This window comes from Falco rusticolus, chromosome 9 (genome assembly GCF_015220075.1).
Source record: "Falco rusticolus isolate bFalRus1 chromosome 9, bFalRus1.pri, whole genome shotgun sequence".
Taxonomy (NCBI): Eukaryota; Metazoa; Chordata; class Aves; order Falconiformes; family Falconidae; genus Falco; species Falco rusticolus.
Window position 1 is genome coordinate 36,097,485 of NC_051195.1, and position 22,629 is coordinate 36,120,113.

The window sequence follows — 22,629 nt, forward strand, 5'->3', positions numbered from 1 at the left end:
CATGTTGATGAGTCTGTGTAAGCACACTTATTTTTGGTACTCCCTGTTTATGCTCCTTCCATTTTTGTATCTTAGATTATCTGGTCCTTTTCAGCATAGTCAAATCTCCTTTTTTTAGTCTATGTAACATTATTTTATGATACAGTAAAATAAATCATAATGTCTGAGTTTAGTTCAAATGTGTCTGCTTCCAGCCATTGTTTCCTACCATGCATTTCTGTTCTAGATGACTGAGCCTTGGTATTTTTTCCCCATGGAAGCTTGTACACACTGTAGGGAAGTCTCCACTTGATCTTTTTGAAAAATGAAATGATTGAGCTTGTTAAATCACTGTCAATAAAAAAATTTCTCCAACCTTTGGATATTGTTTGTGATTCTTCTCTCTGTTCTTTCCAAGTTTCCAGCTCCTTTAAAAACATGCAATTATCAGAATTTCAGGAACAAGACTGATAGTATCTGTTTTGGCAAATAATTTGTAGTAAATTAATAAATTAACTTACCAAGTGCTGCTTACCACTGTGCACCTCAGTATTTAAGATTGTTTTAACCCTTTTTGTTTCAGCATCCCAGCAACAATTCTTACTGAGCTGGTCATTCACACTGTTCTCTAGATTATTTTTGAAATTGCTTCATTCCAAGAGGAATATATATTCTTTGCTCTGTCAATGAGGCCTGGTTTACTTGTCCTCATAAATACAACTTAGTCGTGATTGCACTTATAAATAAATACATAAATATTGATGGAATAGGTACAATTGACCAATTGGCAAGCTGTATGAATTCTTGTTACCATTAACCGTCTTTTTTTGTCGGTCTTTATATCATGCATGGACCTTTCAGCAATTATATATGAATCTTGTCAAAACCGACTACATCTGATACTCTAGGAACCTTGCAAACCCATCTAGACATTTTCTTTTCTGGTGTTGGTCCCATTCTGAAAAGTTGGATTTTAGCTGTCATTTGGCCAATTTCTAATTCACTACTTTTGCCCTGCACTGATCTCTGTTTTGCTATGCTATTTGTGGTTATGCTTTCATTTCTTACATCTGTCACAAGAAGGAGCTAAGAAGTATACTGAGAGACTGGAAAGCAACCATCTGTACTTGTCCTGCTGTTATACCATTTGCCGATGATGTTAATACCTTTATCATGTCTCAAATTCCTTATTATTTCAAAACTGAAAAGAGCTTATTTCTACTTCGATTCCATTCCCCTAGCCAAGATGACTCTACTCCTTTATAACCTTTAACTTCAACTTAGTGTTTTTGAGATAGGTGATGAGTGCTTCGAGATACAGACATACTATAGATTTATGCACTGGCATCCCAATGCTTCTGTTTTGTTCTTTATTCCTTTTCTAATCTCTCCTAACATCCTCTTTGCTGTTTTGACTGCCACTAAACATTCAGTTGATATGTTCAAAGAACTATTTGCAATGACTTCAAGACTGTTTTCTTGAGTGGTAATTGCTAATTTAGAAGCTATCATCGTGTATTTGTAGCTAGAGAGGTTGGTGGTTTGTTTTTTTCCTTGTGCACATTGCTTTCAGTTCATTGGCAATTTCATTTTCTTGTTTTACTGCCAAGTCACTCAATATTGTGAGATCCTTTGCAGTCAGCTTTAATTTTTATTGCCCTAAATAAACCAAGACTATTATCTTACCACAGCCTGGAACCAGGTTAGTTTGACAAAATCTATTTTCTCTGTGTGTCTTCTCTTCGTTAACATGAATTTTGATATCTTTTTTTCCTTCTGATTATTTATATTGAACAAAACAGCAAAGAAAGTAAAATTTTTCATGTTTACTTGCCAAGAAAAGATGATACAAAAGTGATAATGTAAACATTTCACATTATCATTGCTGTAATTTCCAATGATTTATATGATTTTATAAGTGTGTCTTTGAAACACTCATTTCTGATTTTGACTTTGCACATAAACTAAGTGATGTTCTGACTGATGACAGGAAAGTTCAATGTGTGACCTAGTTCCATTAATGTACAGAGCACAGAAGCAATTTGTCTGAAGTTTTTCAGCCAGAAATCTCAAGGTTTTTTTCTTTCACTAGCTAAAGAGGATTGTTCAACAAGTTAATAAATATGAAAGACAGAATTTTCTAAGGAAAGAGATTCAGTTTCTGGTCATAAGGAAGCAGCCTTAGAGTGCAAGACTTTCTCAGTTCCTTGTGACCAGCTCCCTTGAAAATATGAATCTTTTTCAAATTCCAGGAGCTTTGAGTTCATAACTTTAAGCAGAGCTGCTGATGTGTCCCTAATTTAGTTTTTTTGAAAGGACTGTACAGGAGAAGAAGAGTAAATGAGATGGCTTACCCTTACTTCATGCACAGCGTGCTAATTTATAGCAATGTGTCAGTACCCTGATGTTACCCCTCAGCATCTGTTGCAGTTGCAGCTAGGCAGTGCAGTATACAGTAGGGAAAACACTTCTGGGAAATAGTATTTGTAAGCAACTGTTGGTTTAAAAGTCTTAAAAGATGCTGCTGTAAAAACTCGATTTATTCTGGTGGTCAGTGGGATTTTTTTGTTCTGCTTTTCCCTAGACACCAAATATAAATTCACAGTCAACTTCTACTTGCTTTCAAAGGCAACTGAAGAGAGGGAGACAGCTAAAGATGAATTTTAAAAAGTTAAATCGGTGCATCAACTGAAGCAATGCATTAAACAAAATGGTGAACTTTCTCTGATGATCAGTTTCTGTCATAACATTCTTTGTGCCACTTAGATATTTTGTTGTAAAAAAACTCTTAAGAGAAACTCTTCTGGTAAGAAATACTGTTAATAAAATGGTGTATCAATTAAAATGTTCTTGCTCATTAGTTCCTTTCCTACACATGTAGAAAGATGATTTATGCTGAGATTCATGAAAGCATAAGGTTGAGATTCCTCTTCTGAATTCCCCAAGGTTCTCGAACCAGCATTTGCTCTCTCACATCCTTTTATTGCAGATCATTGACTCTTTCAACAATTTTCTATTGGCAGAATGGTTCTTAGATATGCTGAACTGTTCTGATCCATCGATCCGAACCAATCAAAATTCCAAGTCCCTTTGTTTTTTAAATGCTCTGTGCCAGGAACCAATAAAAGCTCAACACAATATTTAAAAGCGGAGAGGGAGAATATTATCTTCCTTTGCATAAAAATCCCTAAGCCCCAAAGAGCATTAAAAGACTGCTAAAAAAATGCTGGTAATTGACAGTGGCTGTTAAGAGGAAAGTCAAACTTTGTATCTAGAAACAGATCCTTTAACCATTTTTTCCTTTTCAGAACAATTAGCCTTCTTGGAGCTGAACAGACAGAATTAAGTCTCTTAAGTAAAAAAACCCTAAGCGGATAATTTTAATTGAGCATTCTATGCCCAAACCACTTTATCTGTTCCCCTTTCAAACTTGGCCTCACTCTGGCAGGCTTTCTCAAGGGTGTTGAAAGAAGAAATTGATAAAAAAGGATTTTGAAAGCTCACAGTGAAAAATGTTTTAAGTGAATAAAATGCTGATAAAAAGCCATATTGATTTGTATTACTTTAACCATGAAAGAAAATTGTGTTATGGAGACTGACTTTTAAACATGCTCAGGGCAATGGTACTTTTTTTTATCAAATATTCAGTGGTACGACTGCTTCTGTTGCTTGCAGACCAAGGAACGAATTTGGTGCTTTAATTCTATTACCTTGATAGCGATATTAAACTATAGTTGCCATAAACAGTTTCTAATGTCTCTATATTATGGTTAAATAATGAATCCCATGAGCTGTTACTTCTGGAGATGTATCTTCTAGGTCATATTTTCAGTTCTGTTTACAGCATGGTATAGGGAAACATTGGTGTTACTGCATGGGTAATGATTATATTTTGTATTTATGCGCAGTACTTCTCTGAACTATACTACTTCAGTGAATTCTTTGCATTTCCCATATTAGTTAAAGAATACATTTTGAAGCTTGTTAGTATAAAAAAAAAATAATGGATAGCTGGTATAATTCAGGAGTTACAGGAGTATTCATTGAGAACATCATGTACAGCAGATGCGCTAACATGTCTGAAAGGTCTTCACACAGCTAGAAATTCCAGATACTTTTACAAAAAACTGTCTAACAAATGAAAAGATCTTCTGACTGCTTACATTAGGTGTTAACTTTAGAAGCCTTTTGTCAAGTATCCAGAAATCCACTAAAAGAGGTTGAGAGTTCAAGATCTACAAAAATCCTTTAAAGACTAAATGTTACAGGTAAAAGAATATTGAAGCAAGTGAGAAGGCATATGCTGATTGTGGACTGCAGAAGTTTAATAATTTTGATATTTTTAGTTCTTCTGTTGTGCCTTTGGGATGTTTTCCCTGGGCAATTCACCTTAGAAATGCTCAATTTGATAAAACAGACCTATTGTAATGTGAAACATGGTTCCTCAAACTAATTATACTCCCTGCATACTTATCATTCCTGCATCCCAAGAAATTATTCAGAATTCACAAACTGAGAGAAGTGTAAATTGGTATCATTTTTTGCTATAGTTCACCCTTTTTTTCCGTCTGCTAAATGTGGAACATGCAGTGCATATTTGCTGAGACTGTTGCGGGTATTTGGATGGTTGTAACGGTGCTTATCCTATGGTAATGGAGACAGTAATAGCATTTTATGGAGACCACCACAGCATCAGAGGTGTGCATTGTCTTTTGACTCTGAACTTGGATGGTTGACTATTGTTTGTCATACTGGTAAAGTTTAGTTTTGCTCTATTTTTGTGGAATTTTTTCCCCACACTTACATGTATTATTGTTACCTTCGATACCCTAAAAACATAAGCTTTTTCAGACCATTATGTTACAATGATTTTTTTTTTCTTTTATAATTGCAGTTGTTTCTTATCCTTACTGCTGGTGGCCGCTGTCGTTTGGAAAATCAAACAAACCTGTTGGGCTTCTCGACGGAGAGAGGTATCAAAAACTTTAAGATTATTGTAATAGCTTTATCTTTTGGCATTAATTGAGAGCTTCCATGAATAATTGCACCTCCACTTTCTCCTGCATACACAATTTAAACATCCCTCTAAACATTTATTATTTTTTGTTTTTACCCTGGACTTTTTATGCTGAAGAAAACTTTGTTTCTTCCTCCTGTCAAAAATTAAAGAAATTGCAGCATTAAGTTGCAGAAAGCAAATTTCCTTTATGGTAGAATATTTAGAATAGAACAGAATACTTCAGTTGGGAGAGACCTAAAAGGATCGTCTAGCCTGACCACTTCAAGGCTGACCAAAAGCTAAAGCATGTTATTAGTGCTTCCTAGTGTCAAGTCTGAACCGCCCCTGACGCAGCTTTGAACCGTTCCCAGGTGTCCTATCACTGGGTACCAGGGAGAAGAGATCAGCATGTCTGTCTCCACTTCCCTCCTCAGGAAGCTGTAGAGAGCAATGAGGTCACCCCTCAGGCTCCTTTTCTCCAAAGCAGACAAACTCAAAGTCCTTAGCTACTTCTCACAGGACATTCCTTCCAGCCCTTTCACCAGTTTTATTGCCCTTCTCTGGACACATTCAAGTACCTCAACATCCTTTTGAAATCATGGGGCATAAAGCTGCACACGATACTTAAGGTGAGGCTGCAGCAGTGCTAAATACAGAGGCATAATCACATCTTTTCTCTGGCTGGTTATGCTGTTTAATGCATCCCAGTACTCTCAATAGTTTCAAAATAGTAGTGCAAAAACGTTGGTAAGTTGGGTGAACACAGAGAATCATAGTATAGCATCTCAGACTTTCTAGGAAGCTATTTGATGCCGTGACTTAGGCTGTGTTGTTATCAGCAGTCATCGGAACATAGAGTAGGAGACAACACTCTGCAAAGAGCTTATACTTTTTCCTTTTTTTATTCTTTTTTATATTTGTGATATTTTTTTATTCTAAGCAAAATTATCTATTAATATCAGTAGTTCTGACATTAAAACCGTGGCACAATTGAAGCTCTTCAACAAATATAAGTACAGTCACCTTATTCTGTAGTTGTCTAAATCGTTATAGCTGTGTTGGAAAATTTGGCCCAAATATTTGTTCTTACCTATTTAATAAAATATTAAACTTAGATGAGATTAAATTTAGGTTACGTATACTGCTACATGTGTATAGCATAATTCAGGTGATGTATACTGATAGTTGGCATATTTCATTTTGTTCTAATGAGTAAGATGTATAAATTTTAGACAGTGATTTATTATTCCCGCCCCCACCCCCCCCCCCACCCCCCCCCTTGAAGCTTCTAATCTTGATAATTTTTGGAAACAGAACTTCCTTAATGGTACTGTAATCTAGATTTTTTAAAAAAATAAACCAATTCTCTAAGTAAATAATTGTTCTTAGTATACTGGCACTATAAATGTTTAAACAACTTTTTTTTTTTTTTTTTTTTTTACTGTAGACCTACAGTGAATTTATATATTCTTTAAAAGTGCCAGGTAACTAGCACTTACAATTTTCCTTCACTGAAATGATAATGTACTAATTCCCAGGTTTAGCTTTGAACTGGTCGTACAAAGAAAAATGTATATTATTGTAGTTATTTCATTTAGGTATTTTTTTTATTCAGGTGAGTATTGTTAAGCATATTCTTCTTCTAACAGTAAGTGTTAATATATTTGTTATTACTTACAAAATACAGATAAAAGTTACTTTAAATTACAGTATTCTATTCAGTTCAGTAATACTCCGTTTGAATCTCTCAATACTTAACTCACTAATAGTTCTGTGCAAAATTGTACTGTGATGGAATGCAGCAACTCCTTGATTTCATTTTTCATGGTGATAAGGTTGTTTTTTTGACTTGAACATACAAGTTTATGGATCAATGGGGTCTAGTCTGTTTTCCATGGTTACTCTGCTGGATGTAGTATTTTTAGTGTAGTGTGTAGGCATTATTCTGTAATGAACACGTTCTGATGCAAGAAGTTTTCCAAGTTTTATTTTCCTAATCTCATCAAAAGTATTTCTAAGACTGTACGAAAGTTCATGTAAGATGACTGATAAATACAACATAAATATAAATCAGCTTCTTTGGAGGAGCAAAATAGAAATAAATACTTGGCAACTGGATTAAAACTCTCAGGGCCATGCTTCAGTTCTGATACTTGGTTTTCCTTGAACTTAACTAGAGAAACACAGTTGTCTATCATTCAGAAATGTTCCTTGTTTCATTTGGAAATTACATGAGTATGTATTTCTTCCTAATTAAAACGGGGTGTGAAACAGTACCTGGAGTTGGTAGCATTATGACTTGTAAATGTTTAAGCAAATCTCCTTTATTTTCAATCTGCTATTGCACATAAGCAGCAGTTCATGCCAAATACAAGTTTTTGATAACAGTCCATGTAATATTTTCATTTTGTCTAGATCAGATAACTTGGTTTTATAGGTAGTATATTTTGTAAGGTTTTGGAATGATGTTTTACAAATAAATTGTATGAATAACATACAAGTAGAAGGCAATTGTTGAAAAGAATTCTGAAGTACCTACTTTTAAAGGCTGCCCGTTTAGCAGATGAACTTTCCATCTCTTTCATCATTCTGGAAAGACAGGAATGTTTGACTCTTTAGATGTTACCTTCAATATGGACACAAACTACAGAGATAACTGAAATATAAGAAGAACACAAATCTGAAAAAGCATGCTATTAATAGCTATGCATCCATTTATTGTTCATTCCAGTCTGTTTTCCCCTAGAGGAGGAGAAACTTAACTATCCAGTTCTTGTGATCTTTTAGTAATGAATTTTATCAGGCTGTTGAGGTAAGCAAATAATTTTTTGAAGTTTTTGTAGACTTCTACGTGTAGCTGAAACTTCCAAACTTTCTCCTTTTTTGCCTTCTGACTTTAGTGCTTGGCTAAATTGGGTCATTATTGATTCCAGATTGAATCTCAGTTTTTGAGATTGTCTCAATTTTCCCATAAATTCAGAATTTTTCTCTCCAGTTTCTTTCCTAATTTGTTACTCATTGAGCAAATATTTGCTTTGTGCTGCTCAGAGCACTGCCCAAATCTCACTGAGCAGTTCATTTGAACTTAGACTTTATTAAATGTATATGTAAGAACTATTATAAATATATATGAAAATAAATAAACTGTACCTTCCAAAAAACTTTAACTAATGTTTTTCAACACTGAATTTCACTTCCCTTTTCCCATGTCTATTGGTCTTTCAATTTAATTAGTTGAAATCATTTTCCCTAAGCCAAGTCCTTGAGTTTTTGTAATTATTTTTACTCATAACAAAATTTTGGTTCTCATCTTTTTCCTACTCACATTGCTGCCACTTAAGACATACTTTATCTAAGGCTTTTTGAACATCTCTATTTATACTTTAACTCCTGGCTGAGCTTCTCTTCTTCTTTCCTGCCTTTTAAAAGGGCAAAACCTGGCAGATAGACTCTCAAATTATACCATAAAAATTATTCACCTTCTTCATTGAAAGAAAATAGGAGGTATCATTCTTTTATTTCATAGTTCCAAAAAGATCAATGAAACTTTGAGCAGGGGAACATGAGCAACCTCCTACCTGGCATCCCTTCCTTGACACCTTCCCCCACCCATCCCTCCCGTGGATCTGTGACATTTAAAAAAAAAAAAATTATGAAAGGCTAAAGTAAGATAGCGAAATATTGCTCGTCAGAGAGAGTTTGATTTTTGAAAGGAATAATACAGAATATGATGAGATGATTTCCGAAGCATTATTCTTATGGCACTACCTTTCTTAAGAAACAAACCATAAGGAATTGGGAATGTTCTCATGGGTACCAAACCATAAATTCCTACTTACAGAGCAGGATCACGTTTACAGGTAAGCATAGAAATTCATGTAGGAGTACACAAAAGGCAAGATATATTTGTTTGTCAAATAAGTTAAAGGAGTTCCTGGTATTACAAAGTTGAGGAGCAGCAAAGCATTTTTAGAAGAGTCTTACACTACATAAAAAGAAAAGATATGTTCTCTAGGTTTTAATCTCTCATCCTTCTTTTTCCTCCAAAGACTCACAAATCTTTCTACCAGTACCATTCTTGGTGAAGTTTTGCTTGTTAGTTCACTGGATGAAAAACTGAGAGCTGTCATTTTCTCCCAAAAGATTTGTTAGGCCTCTTGCATTTTATACCCAGAATTCACCCAAAAGCCCATCCATGAAGTTTCAATCTGGCTCGGTTTTCCTTCTTTATACAAAAAAAGATATATCACCCAGATTTACTAAATAAGAAAACTGAAGAGAATATTATTTGTTGTCTCTGCATGTTTCATATCTAAAGAATTCATTCAATCTTCAGTTGAGTATATGTACAAGAGAATCTGTTCATAGATCATTTTACTGAGAAGTTTGATGGGTTACCTGCCAGTTTTCTACTGCCTCGACAGTTTTGTCTCATGAACTTCTGATTGAAAGGCACCACACTGCAGATAAAATTTGCATCCAAATGATCTCATGTTAATAGTGTGTTGAACTTTTTTGTTGCTGGCAAGATTACACTGAGGTCACTAACAAACTCATACAGATCAGATTAGAAAACACACAGTTTCTAGTTGAGGGATTTTAGCAAAGTATTCATCCTCCATAAGGTAAAGCAGTTGCTACTCAGATACCCTTTGTACTATTCATTCGGCTGGATGTTTTAAAGAATTGTTACCTTTAATCCAAAAGCCTGTGATCATTGATGTGCACACAGGCGTACTCTTCTCCCCACACACAGATGCACACAGAATGCATTCATGTGCCGGTGTGCCGTGTGTCATTATACCGAATCATAGAATAGTTTGGGGTGGAAGGGGCCTTTAAAAGTCATCTAGTCCACCCCCCCTGCAATGAGCAGGGACATCTTCAACCAGATCAGGTTGCTCAGAGCTTGGTCCAGCCTGACCCTGTTTGTGTCCATGGACAGGGCATCTGCCACTCTCTGGGCAACCTGTGCCAGTGTTCTGCCACTCTCATCATAAAAAACCTTCTTCCTTATATCTAGTCTGAAATATACATTTGTGTATATTGGATCAGTCAGTTAAAATGCAGTTTTACATCTCGTCTTATGAAAATCTTTTTTTTTTTTATGTTTTATTATAATTACACACTAGAAAGAGCTTACAGATCTTACAAAAGATGACTTAGAATCTCATTTCCTCACGTAAGCCACTATAAGTCTGGAGCAATGAGGAAGTAACGCATGACTGTACATTGATGAAAAAAAGTTTGAAAGCATGGTCGAGGCCTCTAGCCAATGGGGTTCCCAGGGGTCAGCACTGGGTCCAGTCCTGTTCATCGTATTCGTTAATGACCTGGATGAAGGGACAGAGGCACCCTTAGCAAGTCTGCTGGTGATACAAAATTGGAAGGAGGGGCTGATACACCAGGAGGCTGCGCTGCCATCCAGCAAGACCTGGGCAGGCTGGAGAGCTGGGCAGAGAGGAACCTGATGAAGTTCCACAGAGACCAGTGTAGGGTCCTGCCCCTGGGGAGGGACAGCCCCAGGCACCAGCACAGGCTGGGGCTGGCCTGCTGGGGGGCAGCTCTGCGGGGACGGGACTGGGGGTTCTGGGGGCAGCAAGTCGCCCGTGAGCCAGCAGTGGCCCTGTGGCCAAGGAGGCCAGTGGGACCCTGGGGGGCATGAGGAAGAACATGGCCAGCAGGTGGAGGGAGGTGATCCTCCCCCTCTGCTCTGCCCTGCTGAGGCCGCCCCTGGAGTGCCGTGGCCGGTGCTGGGCTCCCCAGTTCGGGAGAGACGGGGACCTGCTGGGGAGGGGCCAGCGGAAGGTACCAAGATGGTGAGGGGACTGGAGCATCCCCCGTATGAGGAAAAGCTGAGGGGCTGGGGCTGCTTAGCCTGGAGAAGAGAAGGCTGAGGGGAGCTCGTCGATGCCTACAAACATCTCAAGGGCAAGTGCCAAGAGGACGGGGCCAGGCTCCTTTCAGTGGTGCCCAGTGACGGGACAAGGGGCACAGACTGCAGCACAAGAAGTTCCTGTTGAATATGAGGAACAACTTTACGTGGAGGGTGACGGAGCACTGGCACAGGCTGCCCAGAGAGGCTGCGGGGTCTCCTCTGGAGACATTCAAAACCCGCCTGGACACAACTCTGTGCAACCTGCTCAAGGTGAGCCTGCTCTAGCTGAGGGTTGGAGTAGATGAGCTCCAGAGGTGCCTTCCAACCCCAGCCACTCTGTGATTCTGTGATATGTGTAAAGTGCTTGCCTAGCTTTAAAGGTTAATATCATTTATTTATTGGAATTTTTGTATTAATGTACAGCATTTCAATATACAGGCAGTTGTGAACCATTTGCCTGCCTGAGAGAATAGCATATAGAAGCATAAAACATTGAATTATAGAGAATGCTGGCTTTATACGGTGTGTGGGTGCCACACAACTTATTGCTTAATTTTATTAAATAAGCTTATGGTTTTTTTTAAACAAACCCCCACCTTTCTAGCCTTAATTTCAATATCCAGGTAGTTTTATTCTCTTGAATATTCAAAGATTCTTAAAAATGCACAAATGAAACTGAAATAGACTACTTCTTAATAACAGTAACAATTCATGTAATAGCTATAAGCTCATTTCTATGGTAACCCTAATAAGAACAAGAAAGTTCAGTTATGTTGATAGTACTAATAACATAGACAATATGTGAATTTCGGCTAGAGCTTTCTTAGTTTATGTTGTAATGCTACTTGCATTTTTAAAGTATTTCATTTAGAAAAGGCAATAATGGCTTTTGGTGTGTGTAATATTGCATACGGGATGCAACATGTGTAGTTTAGCAGTATTAATACACATAGAATATGGTGTGTTCTGGAACAACAACCAAAGGAGCAAAAGGAATACTTTGGTTTATCTGTTTTTTAATGTGGTCAAGGAACCACCAATAATAGGTATAAGGAAACCAAGGAATACTAATGCATATAATTAAAGTACCCCAATATGTAATATTATTCATGTGTGTAGATGTCTACAGGATTACATGCTTTACATTTAAAAGTTGTTAACCTCACAGATAATTTTTCTTTTTTTTTGGTAGCTTCTTGCCTGTTGCTTAGGAAATATCTTACACATCTATATGTACTTACTCATATACTGTGGGAGTAATCATACTGAAGTCAAAGGAGCTATTCATAGGATCTCAATTTGTTATATTGCTCAAGCTCTTCTGAAATCAGTAGTGCTATGACTGCTTATTTCAACTGTCAGTCTAGTTTTATTGAGGATAACTGGGGCATTTATTTTAGTCTGATGTTTTCTGCACTCCTGTCGCGACGGAGGGAAGACGCAGTCACTCAATATAAGTGATCAGCAGACTTCGTTTATTGTACCTTACAGTCACCTTTTATGCCTTGTTATAATTAGCTCATACGTATTACAAAAGTTAAGCTCATTATTGGTTAGTTGCCTAAATACCAAGCCTGCCCCCAGTTTCTCTTCTGTAGTTATCTGTTCCCACCTGCAACATTATTTTCCCACTGCAATCTTCCTGTTATATTTTTGCTTTACTTCAGATAAGCTGAGAGCGATGTGCATTTTTGTCCAGCCAGCTGGACTATGTCTATGTGACCCTTTTCAGCTAGCCAGTTATCCACACTCTCCAACCTAAAATTTAGGTTGGTCTCTGAATGAACCTTTCCAGTGATATGCCTACTTAGATGACACTGGATCTTGTCTCAGGACTCCCTCTGCACTCAGTATGAGAGATACTTCCAAATGACAATTAATCCCACCCAGTTTTCACAGTGTTCACTTTTATACTCTAATACTTGTGGGGGGCTGACTTGTTAATGATATAAATAACGCAATGAGTCAAATCTCAAATACTGAGAGTTAATCTCTGTTATAATTTTATAAAATTGAGGTTGTACTTATAATACTGTCACTTCTTAAAAAAAAGCATCTGATTGATTCCCATATTAGCACTACTCACATCACAGTTATTCTCTGTAAAGAGAAGTATTAAATGGTACCAGTGACAGACACAGTATTATATTGGATAGATTTATTTTGGGGGGTGAATTAAACAATGTTGACCTAGTGCAGATATCTCAAAATATTATACAATGTTAAGAGGCTTCCATGAACTCTTACCATAGAGCAGGGGCACGACATTGAAGAGCCCGTTTGTTATTGACAGCTTTGTATCTCCTGCCAGAGGCATTTATCCCAGGAAGTAATCCTATATGTCTTGCGTCAAATCTGCTTATGACTAGCCATCTTCAGTAGGAATTCACCATGACTTGACTGCTTAGAGTCAAGATTTGTTTGGGCCACACAATTCGAAAGCTCTGTGCCCTTTAGGAGGATGGCGTGGCCTATGGAGGCAGAGTTCTTTTGGAAAGTGTTAGTGTGTAGACTGGAGGAAACTAACTATAGTAACAAAATCACTGGGAGGCAGAGGAAGAGCAGAAGACAAATTATTCATCAAGTGAAAACATTCCTTTGAAAACACTGCAGGTAGACAATGGAAACCTTGGAGCATGGGATGAATATGTTGTAAGACAAAAAGTAGTGATCTGGTTTCCTTTGCAGACCTTCTCTACCACAGGATTATCAGTTTCATCTTAAAATTTTCCTGTCCAAAGGAGAATTGAGGAACGTTGTGTTATACTGTACTTTAGCTGGTCTCTTGAATTTGTCCTTCTTTAGAACTCAATAGGTATAATATTTTGTTATATATTGTACTACCATATTCTTTGGCAAGACAATCTTTTTTCTTCTTCTTTTTTTTTTTTTTTTTTTTTTTTTTTTGATTAATGGTGAAAAAATCTGTAAGTTGGTAGTAGGGAGCTGGCTTTTGGCTTTACCTTTTCTGATGACCAAGTCCGGAACAGAAACAAAGCCAAATCAGCTCTTCAAGGATGTATATCTGAGCTATGAAAATTTGTTCCTACCTCTAGTCCCTTTTTTCTTAAAGTAAGTACATGTAAACTTTCTTTTTTCAACAAGCACATGTAAAAGACACTGGAAATCAGTGTGTATGCAGATAAAACACCCACTTTTAGCTAACACAAGGCATTTATGAAAGCTGACTAACAGATCTGTTTGTTTCTTCATTCCACAAAAATTCAGAAGGTAAAGAAGGTAACAGGTAAGAATAGATTTTACAAGGAAAATTGTGGGCTACTTCTCTTTATTAAATAAATAAGTAAATGAGGGAGGGAAAACAAACTAAGCAGGTGTTTTAATTATAGCTGCATATGACCAGGAGAAGAAAATTGTTCACTTTTCTTAATGTAATAAAGTACCTTCTTACATTTCCATAGTGTAGTTAGCCTGAAGAATCCCAAAAAGCAATAATCAAAACAAATTATTTTCATTATATGTGACTCCTGGGTGTATGCATAGAAGAAAGCTTGGATGTAATTGTTAGTGCTGATAATACTTTAAAATTAATAGTTGGGGTATTCTGTTCAGTAGGATTTATTCTCAAAGCTGAGCTTTCTAAATATTAGTATAAAATGCTGCTGGAAATAATAATAATATTATAATGGACTATATTAATTCCTGCTATCTGTGACAGACATGGTTAAATCTTCCAAGTGTACTAGGTTAAGCTTTCAAGCTAACAGGAAGGTTAATTTAAGTTTTTTTAAGAGAAAGAGGGAACTGGCCAAAATGAAAAAGACTGCCTGAGGCAACTGGCTGCCTGGCAGAGCCTAAGGAGCCTTTGAGCTGTACGGTCTGAGAGGTTTCCATGGGACTAGTTGTAAACATAAGAGCATTAGGAGAATTTTTAGCAAACTACCTGTCAGCAAAAAGCGGCAGACAGTGAGAAAGGCAATCCTTAGTGGGGCCCTGGGAAGAAGCCAGGTAACTTATTTTGAATTCCTGAGAAGAAAAGTTGCTTGGATTTATTTCCTGTGTTAAAGGAATGAGGATGGTGAATATGTTCTTTGTAAATAAAGAGGATTGCACTAAAATAGATGATTATTTTTTTGTCTCTTAACAAAAACAAAGGAGCAGGTGTTGAATATTGGCCCAAGTTGCAAGACTCTTCTTTACATTTGTATTTCCTCTCTGTTTGCAGTATAGTGTCAACTTTTTTGTCCCCTATTAAAGCACAAACAAACTTCCCATTCCCCAAAGCATGGTAAGAAAGAAGTGACCAGATTTAGGTGCAAACAACAAAAATGTTTAGAAACTTGGAAGAACTCTGCTATGAAGAGAGAGTAAAAAATCTTGAGGATTTACAGTAAGAAGTCTTTGATGAAAATGCAAATACTCCTCTTTAGCTCCTCGTTAGCTTTCCTCAGAGCTGGGAGTAGTTTTAGTGGCTCTTGGGTAGAGAGATTTGGCCCAGGTGGGTCACCTGCAACAGGAAACATAAAGGAAAATAAGTCAGGATTGTCCCTCCTGCAAAGAGCAGGGAAGCACCTCGAAGTCCAAGCCTAGAAGAGATATCTAGTTCCTCTCTCTTATTCTGCTCCTCCTTTCTACCTAAAGTTCCATTTATTTACAGTTGAATGTTAATAATTTTTTCTAAAAAAATATATTAAATCATGATAACAATAATTTTGATTGCTTGTAATGTATTGAAGATTTGCTACTGGTCTGTAGGACAGCTGATGTCAATATTATTGATGTTCTTTCACAAATATATCTGCTTCCACAAACATCCAACTTCTCCTTGCAAATATATCAAACATTTTATTTTCTCAGAGATGACTTTTAGGTACATTTCTGTATGTGTGCAATTGAGTGGCAGTAAAGAGGGATTAAAATCATGCCTGAATCTATTCCAAAGTGTTTGCATTTCACTTTTCCCAGCATGGGTAGTATGTTCCTTCTAAATGTACTTTTTCTAAAACTGACCTTTTTCCTCTCTTAAATTTAGTGTTGATAATATAAACAATTATTCTTTCTTTCAAAAAAAGAAAAAAAAAAGGCACTTAAGTTTCTTATATGTGGACAACTCCCTGCTAAGGTCAGAGCTTTAAGAATTTTCAATGCAAAGTAAATGCAATGATCAATGCAACTGGAAATTAATTAACTTCATCAACTTACTTTTTCAGTACCTCTACTATCAATTAGTTTACTCTCTCAGCAGAGTACGTTCGGTGCCGTGAATGTCAGTATTGGTGCTATCAACAAACCCTGTGGGGAACTTCTCCACTTTCTATAGATGTTTGTACATAAAAACATTCTTTGGTGTCCTCCCTCTGAGAAACTGGTGGCTGTGCAGTTTCTCTGGACACATTCTAGGCTTCTCCCTCTTCAATAGTAGGTTCATGGTAACAAAATTTACATATGTATAACAAAATTTACATATGTATGCTTATTTCTTGAGGATCCTGCAAATACAAAGTACCAATGGAACCTTAGGCTGGGAATAACCCCCCAAAAAAAAACTTTAGAAGAAAGCATGGGTGCATAACACAGTCTACAAAAAGGTGCAGTAGTTATTCTTTCTCAAGGATATAATGATGTGATGTTTCTTTCCTGTAGGTATAGTTTTCATTGCTTCAACAGTTCACAAACAATTGTTGAGAGTTAGTGTGACCTGATATAAACTAAGCTCATTACACTTATTTTCAATAGATATTAATAATTAACATATAACCTTTGGCTTTCCTTTTATCTTCAAGTATTGACAGAAGTCGCATAAAAACATACTATGTGTGGAAAAAATGCTTTGAAATGCAAAATTTAATTAAAATTAATGTAATGTTATTTTAGGACAGTTGTATAGTAGCAAAAGTACTATAGGGAATATGAATATTTGAACAGACCATTATTTTTATCCATGCTGTTCAATTTATATACAAGCAATTTCTGGAAAACAGAATGCCATTTTATATTTTGGTTGGAATTTGTTGGATTGAGTGCACCATGGCAGTTAAATTGTAACATCAGTAAATTACTCTAGACTGCTTTAACAATCAATTGACACACATATGATTAACAAAAATGAAACCGCAATGAACCCTGTAGCTTGAGCTTATTTGGTTTTCTATGCTCCACATACATTTTGAAAATCCCAGTTAATTAGACCTATCATATCACTGTAGTTTCTTAGTCTTTCATATTCGTGCAGCGAGAAATGCTGCTGGAAGAGGCAGGCAGGGAACAGCATTTCCCAGTCAGGGAAAGTTTGGGTTTGGAAGACAGTTGTTTACTTACTGATGTTATAGGTGCCCTTGTGCAAATTGCTTTGCTGCCTGGGCCATCAGGCTCCCCATCTGTAGAACAGAATCAGTTGTATAGGTCTTCTTTACATGCTTTTCATTAAAGATGTTGTTGCTATTAATTGGGGGAGCCTATTCTCATGGCTGTTTTGCTTTATTACCCAATAATCTTGTTTGTCCCTAAGCAATTTATTTAGGCATCTGTCCATTTAGGCAGGAAAAGTGAGTGAAATGGATGCTGGATTGCTCTCAATTTTCCTCTGGCTGCATTGCTACTAATCAGAGATACAAACATGTTATGTAATACAGTCAGTTATTTTAATGTGTTATATTTAATACATATTTCAATATTTGATAAAATACATTATGAAAGTATATTAAATCATATGTATTTAATTTTCAGCTTAATTAAAACCAATCACCCATTTCTTAGGGTCTTATGCTTTCTGAGTATGCTAATGGCGTGCAATACTGATTCTGCACTACTTTTACTTACCATAATAATTTATGCCTTCACAAAGCTAAGGAATACTATTTCCAGAACAGCTGGAGCAGGTTACAAAAATACCATACCCATGCATATGTGACCCACATGCAAGTACCGGACACACCACATTTTGACTTAACACCTTAACAGTGTCCATTAGTCATATTCTTGAACTTGTCCTCTTCCCCATTCACATGGAAAGCAAGTCCACGTTGTTAATGTTGTTGATGACTAAATCAGTCATGCACAAAATGTCCAAGTTTCACGTCTGGTTAAAGCATCCAGTATACTCTAAGCTCATAGAAAACAATGAACATCAATCATTTCAGCAGAAGGGGAGGAAAAGAGGAGCCAGAGAATTACAGCCAGTAAATTCCCAGAAACATCATTCAACAAAAACTAAGCTGTTTGTAAGCACCTATTAAAAAAAAAAAAAAAAAAAGAAGGAAAAAAGAAAATATTAAAAGCCTAGATGTTTTTTCATGAACCAAATCACGTGAAAAGAATAAAAATAAAAGTTCTTTTGAATGGAGAGGAAAGCACCTGATGCTTGTACAGTCTGGCATTATAAAGGCTTTAAAAAGTCTGTCATGCAATATTTTAATAAGTAAGGCAAGGAAGCACTGTAATTATGACCTAGCTGTGGAGTAGGTGCAAAACTGGTCAGAAAAAAAATACTTTACATTCATTATAAGTAAAATGAGGTATTAACTCCATGTTGGCTGTAATTAACTGCATCAGCTACAGGTTAACCTCAAAGATATGGGCTACCTCTAGAACTTTTCAGTGTTTTTAATATTGACTTAAATTATGCAATTAGAGAATACATCTATTTAATATAAAGTTACTAGAAGCTGGGTCACAAGTGTGACCTCAAAATAATCTTTACAAATTGGAGAGAATATCCACACTGGTGAATGCAAGCTTTTTACCTGGTAGAAATAATCATCAGCATGAATAAAAAGCTGACTGTGCTACAATTCTTCAGAATTGTTCGATGGCTTAGAAAGGTCCATAAGCTAAATGTAAGTCAACAGCAACCTAGTTACAAAAGAATAATATATTACTGACTCACAGTTGTAGAAGTAGTGACTCATAATCTAATTCTTATACTTTATGAGTACAGCCTTAACTGGAGCATCATGCCCAGTTTTGACACTCCAGTTCAAAAAGTGTGTGGAACATTTGAAAATGTTCAGAGGAGAGCACCTGGAAAGTATGACTGTGTATAGTTGTGTGGTGTAGAAGATCAAGATGGAGGGATGCCATAACAGCCTTTGCTGTATCTGTCATAGACAGGACAAGAAGTGAGGCACCTGTGTTGCAGCAAAGAATATTCAGGTGACAGAATTAAATATAATACATGACAATGATTAGGGTAGTGTAGTTCTAGTATAGATTCTCTTAAGAGATTCTGGAGGCTCTCTGTCATTGAAAGCCCTTAAGAGTGGAGTAGGCAAATATAGAACAGAAATGAGAAGACAGATATGTCTTTGCAGGGGAGGTGTATGGTCTCTTGACAGTCTCCTGAAGTCTGTTAACCATATGGTCTTATGATTAAAAAAAACACTTCATGTTGAAGTCAGGGAGAGGTATTTTGTACATACCAGTAGCATTTTCATTTTTCATAGAATCACAGAACGGTTTGGGTTGGAAGGGACCTTAAAAGATCACTTAGTCCAACCCCACTGCCATGGGCAGGGACACCTGCCACCAGGTCAGGTGGCTCCAAGCGCCATCCAGCCTGGCCTTGAACACTGCCTGGGATGGGGCATCCACAGCTGCTCTTAGACTGCCTGCTGCTAGGTGATGTGAAATTACAGCAGCATTTATCCCTAACAGTGCTGTAATAGTACCTGCACTTCCTCATATTTTAAAATCTCCATTAACTTTATATGTATATTTTCACTGCAAAACTGTATTCCAAATGATGATAAAGGTAAGTAATTATCTGGAAGTTCAGTTGTTTTTCCATTGAAAAGGCTTTTAAGTATCAGCTTGCTTCTTTATAAATCTCGTATGCAGAAATGCAGCCTTTGATGTTATTGTGTACATCAAAGTGTGTTATTGTGTATGGGTTACCCGTGTACCATGGGTAAAACTTGCAAAATCTCAGATATTAGAAAATTAGGGTCAAAACTAGGCCCTAACATTTCATACCATTTAAACTCGTATCTGTGATGTCCATCCAACCTGACAGAGCCACCTTGTGATTTTATTTTCTTTTTCACTTCAACTACGATTTTTTTAAAATTTCATTATTTGAGCTGGATTAATTGTTCTAGAGCTGATATCCTTTTCATTGTGCATTTCTGCTGGCAGCCATGTAAGAGTGGCAAGCAAGGCAAGATAGCTCATTGGAGATTAAAATTTAAAACCATAGACATATCAGCAACTGAGCAAATTTTTTGTTGTTTGGTTGGGTTTTTTTATTTTATTTTATTTTTCATAATACATATATTTGCAATTATTCTGGTTCTCCTGTAGTTGAACCAGTTTCACCAGTGTTTGAAAATACATATGCACATTTTTTACAACAGCATTGTTTAGCACATGTACAGATTTTTGTCAAAGGTAGAATACTGCATCTTTCTGAGTTACTCTTGCTTTCCTCTATCCTGTGATAGATGATTTACCTATCCTACAGATGGACAATATATTTCCACTACTTTCAGAATGGCTTATTGTTTGCTGACATGAAGCTAACAGAATTTAAGCGTACTTTCTTCCTTTATATAATTAACTATTTATATATAACCTTTGGCTTTCCTTCTATCTTGAATCATTGATACAATTTACATTAAATCATACAATTTGAGCAAAAATGCTTTCAAATGCAAATTCTAATTAAAATGAATATAGTGTTAATTTAGGACATTTGCATTGTTGAAATCTAGTGTTTGGGACATCATCAGTATGTGAATATGCTATTAGTTTTTCCCCGTTTGTGCTTAAAAAGTGGGCTTGGGTAAAACATTTGGATCAAGCAGCATGACACAAGAGCTAAATTACAGCTTTATTAAATTGTTTTACCAATTGAAATGCATGCAAATAGCAAATGAATAGAACACCTACAATTTGCTTTTTATTTTGATTTTTGTATGTCTGCTTACAAGGCTGTTATTAATTGGAAATAATACTATGACACAGAAGTTATTATCAAACATCTTTTTTGACAAAAGTATTTATCTACAGGCTAGAAAATCTCACTTTTAGTGGAAGGTAAGCAGCTTCATTTAGATTAAACTTTTTTGATGGAAGAGGCAAGTATATGTATTTCTAACATAAAGAAATAAGGTTATTTAGCTGGATTGCTAGCAAAATAGGATATTAAGCAATATAGTCTAGCATCCCAGAAGTAAATAGATCTTTCTAGTAGTTGATACAGTCAAAAATTCACTGTCAACCTGTATAAAATTCTCATTCATAGCTAAGACTTACAAAGACGACTTTACATCCCTCTATTTTGCCAGCATCTCGCTCAAGTCAGTCTGACAACATAGTTTTAAAAAGTTTTCACTATCTTTGAAGGATCTTTCTCTAATCCAAATATTTTACGGGATGCTATTTCTGCTGCAAGCTTGAGCATTGGCTTTACTTTTTCATTGCATCCCAATTCTTTAGCTCTGTAAGTGCCCATTTACAGCTCAATCCTGAAGCATTCCTACATCTAGTACAGATATTCATAATTTATGGACTTCTCACTCCAAGAGCAAGGGAAGTATTGTCTATTTGTGGGGGTTTCTTAATTCCTTTCTTCTCTTGTTTAATTCTTTCCAACATGAGCTGCATATGAGCTTTCCAACATGAGTCCTTCCAACATATCTGTCTGGAAGGACTGGCTTTGGTTTTCTCCCCATAATGGAGGGAGACCTCAGACAACTAGTTGTCATGCAGCACTTTCATACTATTTTGCTAGATGTCCCTCAGGTGCGAAAATAGTGTAAGTGTTTACGAAAAGTTTCTCTGACCAGAGTTTCGGTTCCTTGTAAGCTTAGCCCCTCAACAAGGCCCTCTGTTAGCAGTTTGGGATGCAATTAATTTCAAAAGTGGTATTTACCGGACTATACCCCCCAGCTGAAGAACCTACTTGAAGCTGAAGTCTGTCAAAGATATGTTAGTGGTATTTGTAGGAAATCAATTGTATTTTTTTACATTTCATGAGAAAAACATTGATTTGGTTCACACATTTGTTTCTCTATGAAAACTGTTCCTGTTTTACTCAGGGCAGTGTTTTCCCCAGACTGCATGTTAACAGCTAGCTTTACTCATTGGTGCCCTCATATTACTATCATAAAGAAATCAGATACAATAAAGATTTTCAAACTATAGGTAAACAGTCTTCTGAATAAAGCATTAGTTATTGCCAGTTAGTTGTACCTTGTGGGATGAGGTAGCCTGTAATATCATGAGCAGAAAGAACACGTCTTTCTCTAGTTTACCGTAATAACATAGCACAAATGGGTAATAAGCAAATGAGGAACATGCAGGCATAACTCCACCTACTTTTAATGCTTTTTCTAGATATTCTAGGAGGCAGACTAAAATTTTAAATAGATAAAACCGTTGGAAGGGAAAACTTGTAGAAGCCATTACAAGATTTCATATTGGATTAGTGGGGTTGAAACTTTGCCCTTTAAAATTATGAGTTTCACTAATCTACATAGTGTTATGCCGCATTGTGATATTGTATATATAAACCTTCTAGCCTTTGAAAAGTGTTGAAATACACAAGTGCTGCCATATGGTAAAATGCACATGGTGACTCCATATTGCAGCTGTTCTGTACCTACATCCAACACAGAATGCAATTTGTAGTTCACACCATACCCAGACACTGATTTTATTTTAAGCCGGGAAAAAACATACTCTAAAAATATTTTTTTTTGAAGGCAAAAAGCTATTTTTAGTCATCTTTTGTTTATGATTGTCTTTGATTTTCACACCTCAAAGTGCCACAAAGTGAACAAAGGGAAAACGTAAGAAAGTAAAATTGTTTATG

The 22,629-nt window shown here is 36.3% G+C and overlaps 1 protein-coding gene across 2 annotated transcripts in view; it reads left to right on the forward strand.

Moving 5' to 3' along the window:
* The window catches only part of ATRNL1 (attractin like 1), a 525,096-nt gene that overhangs the window by 289,049 nt on the left and 213,418 nt on the right, over window positions 1-22,629 (forward strand). For both annotated transcript variants that reach the window (XM_037400754.1, XM_037400753.1), the window contains exon 26: window positions 4,874-4,952. In XM_037400754.1, the coding sequence (XP_037256651.1) occupies window positions 4,874-4,952 (79 nt within the window). The remainder of the gene's footprint in view (window positions 1-4,873; window positions 4,953-22,629) is intronic.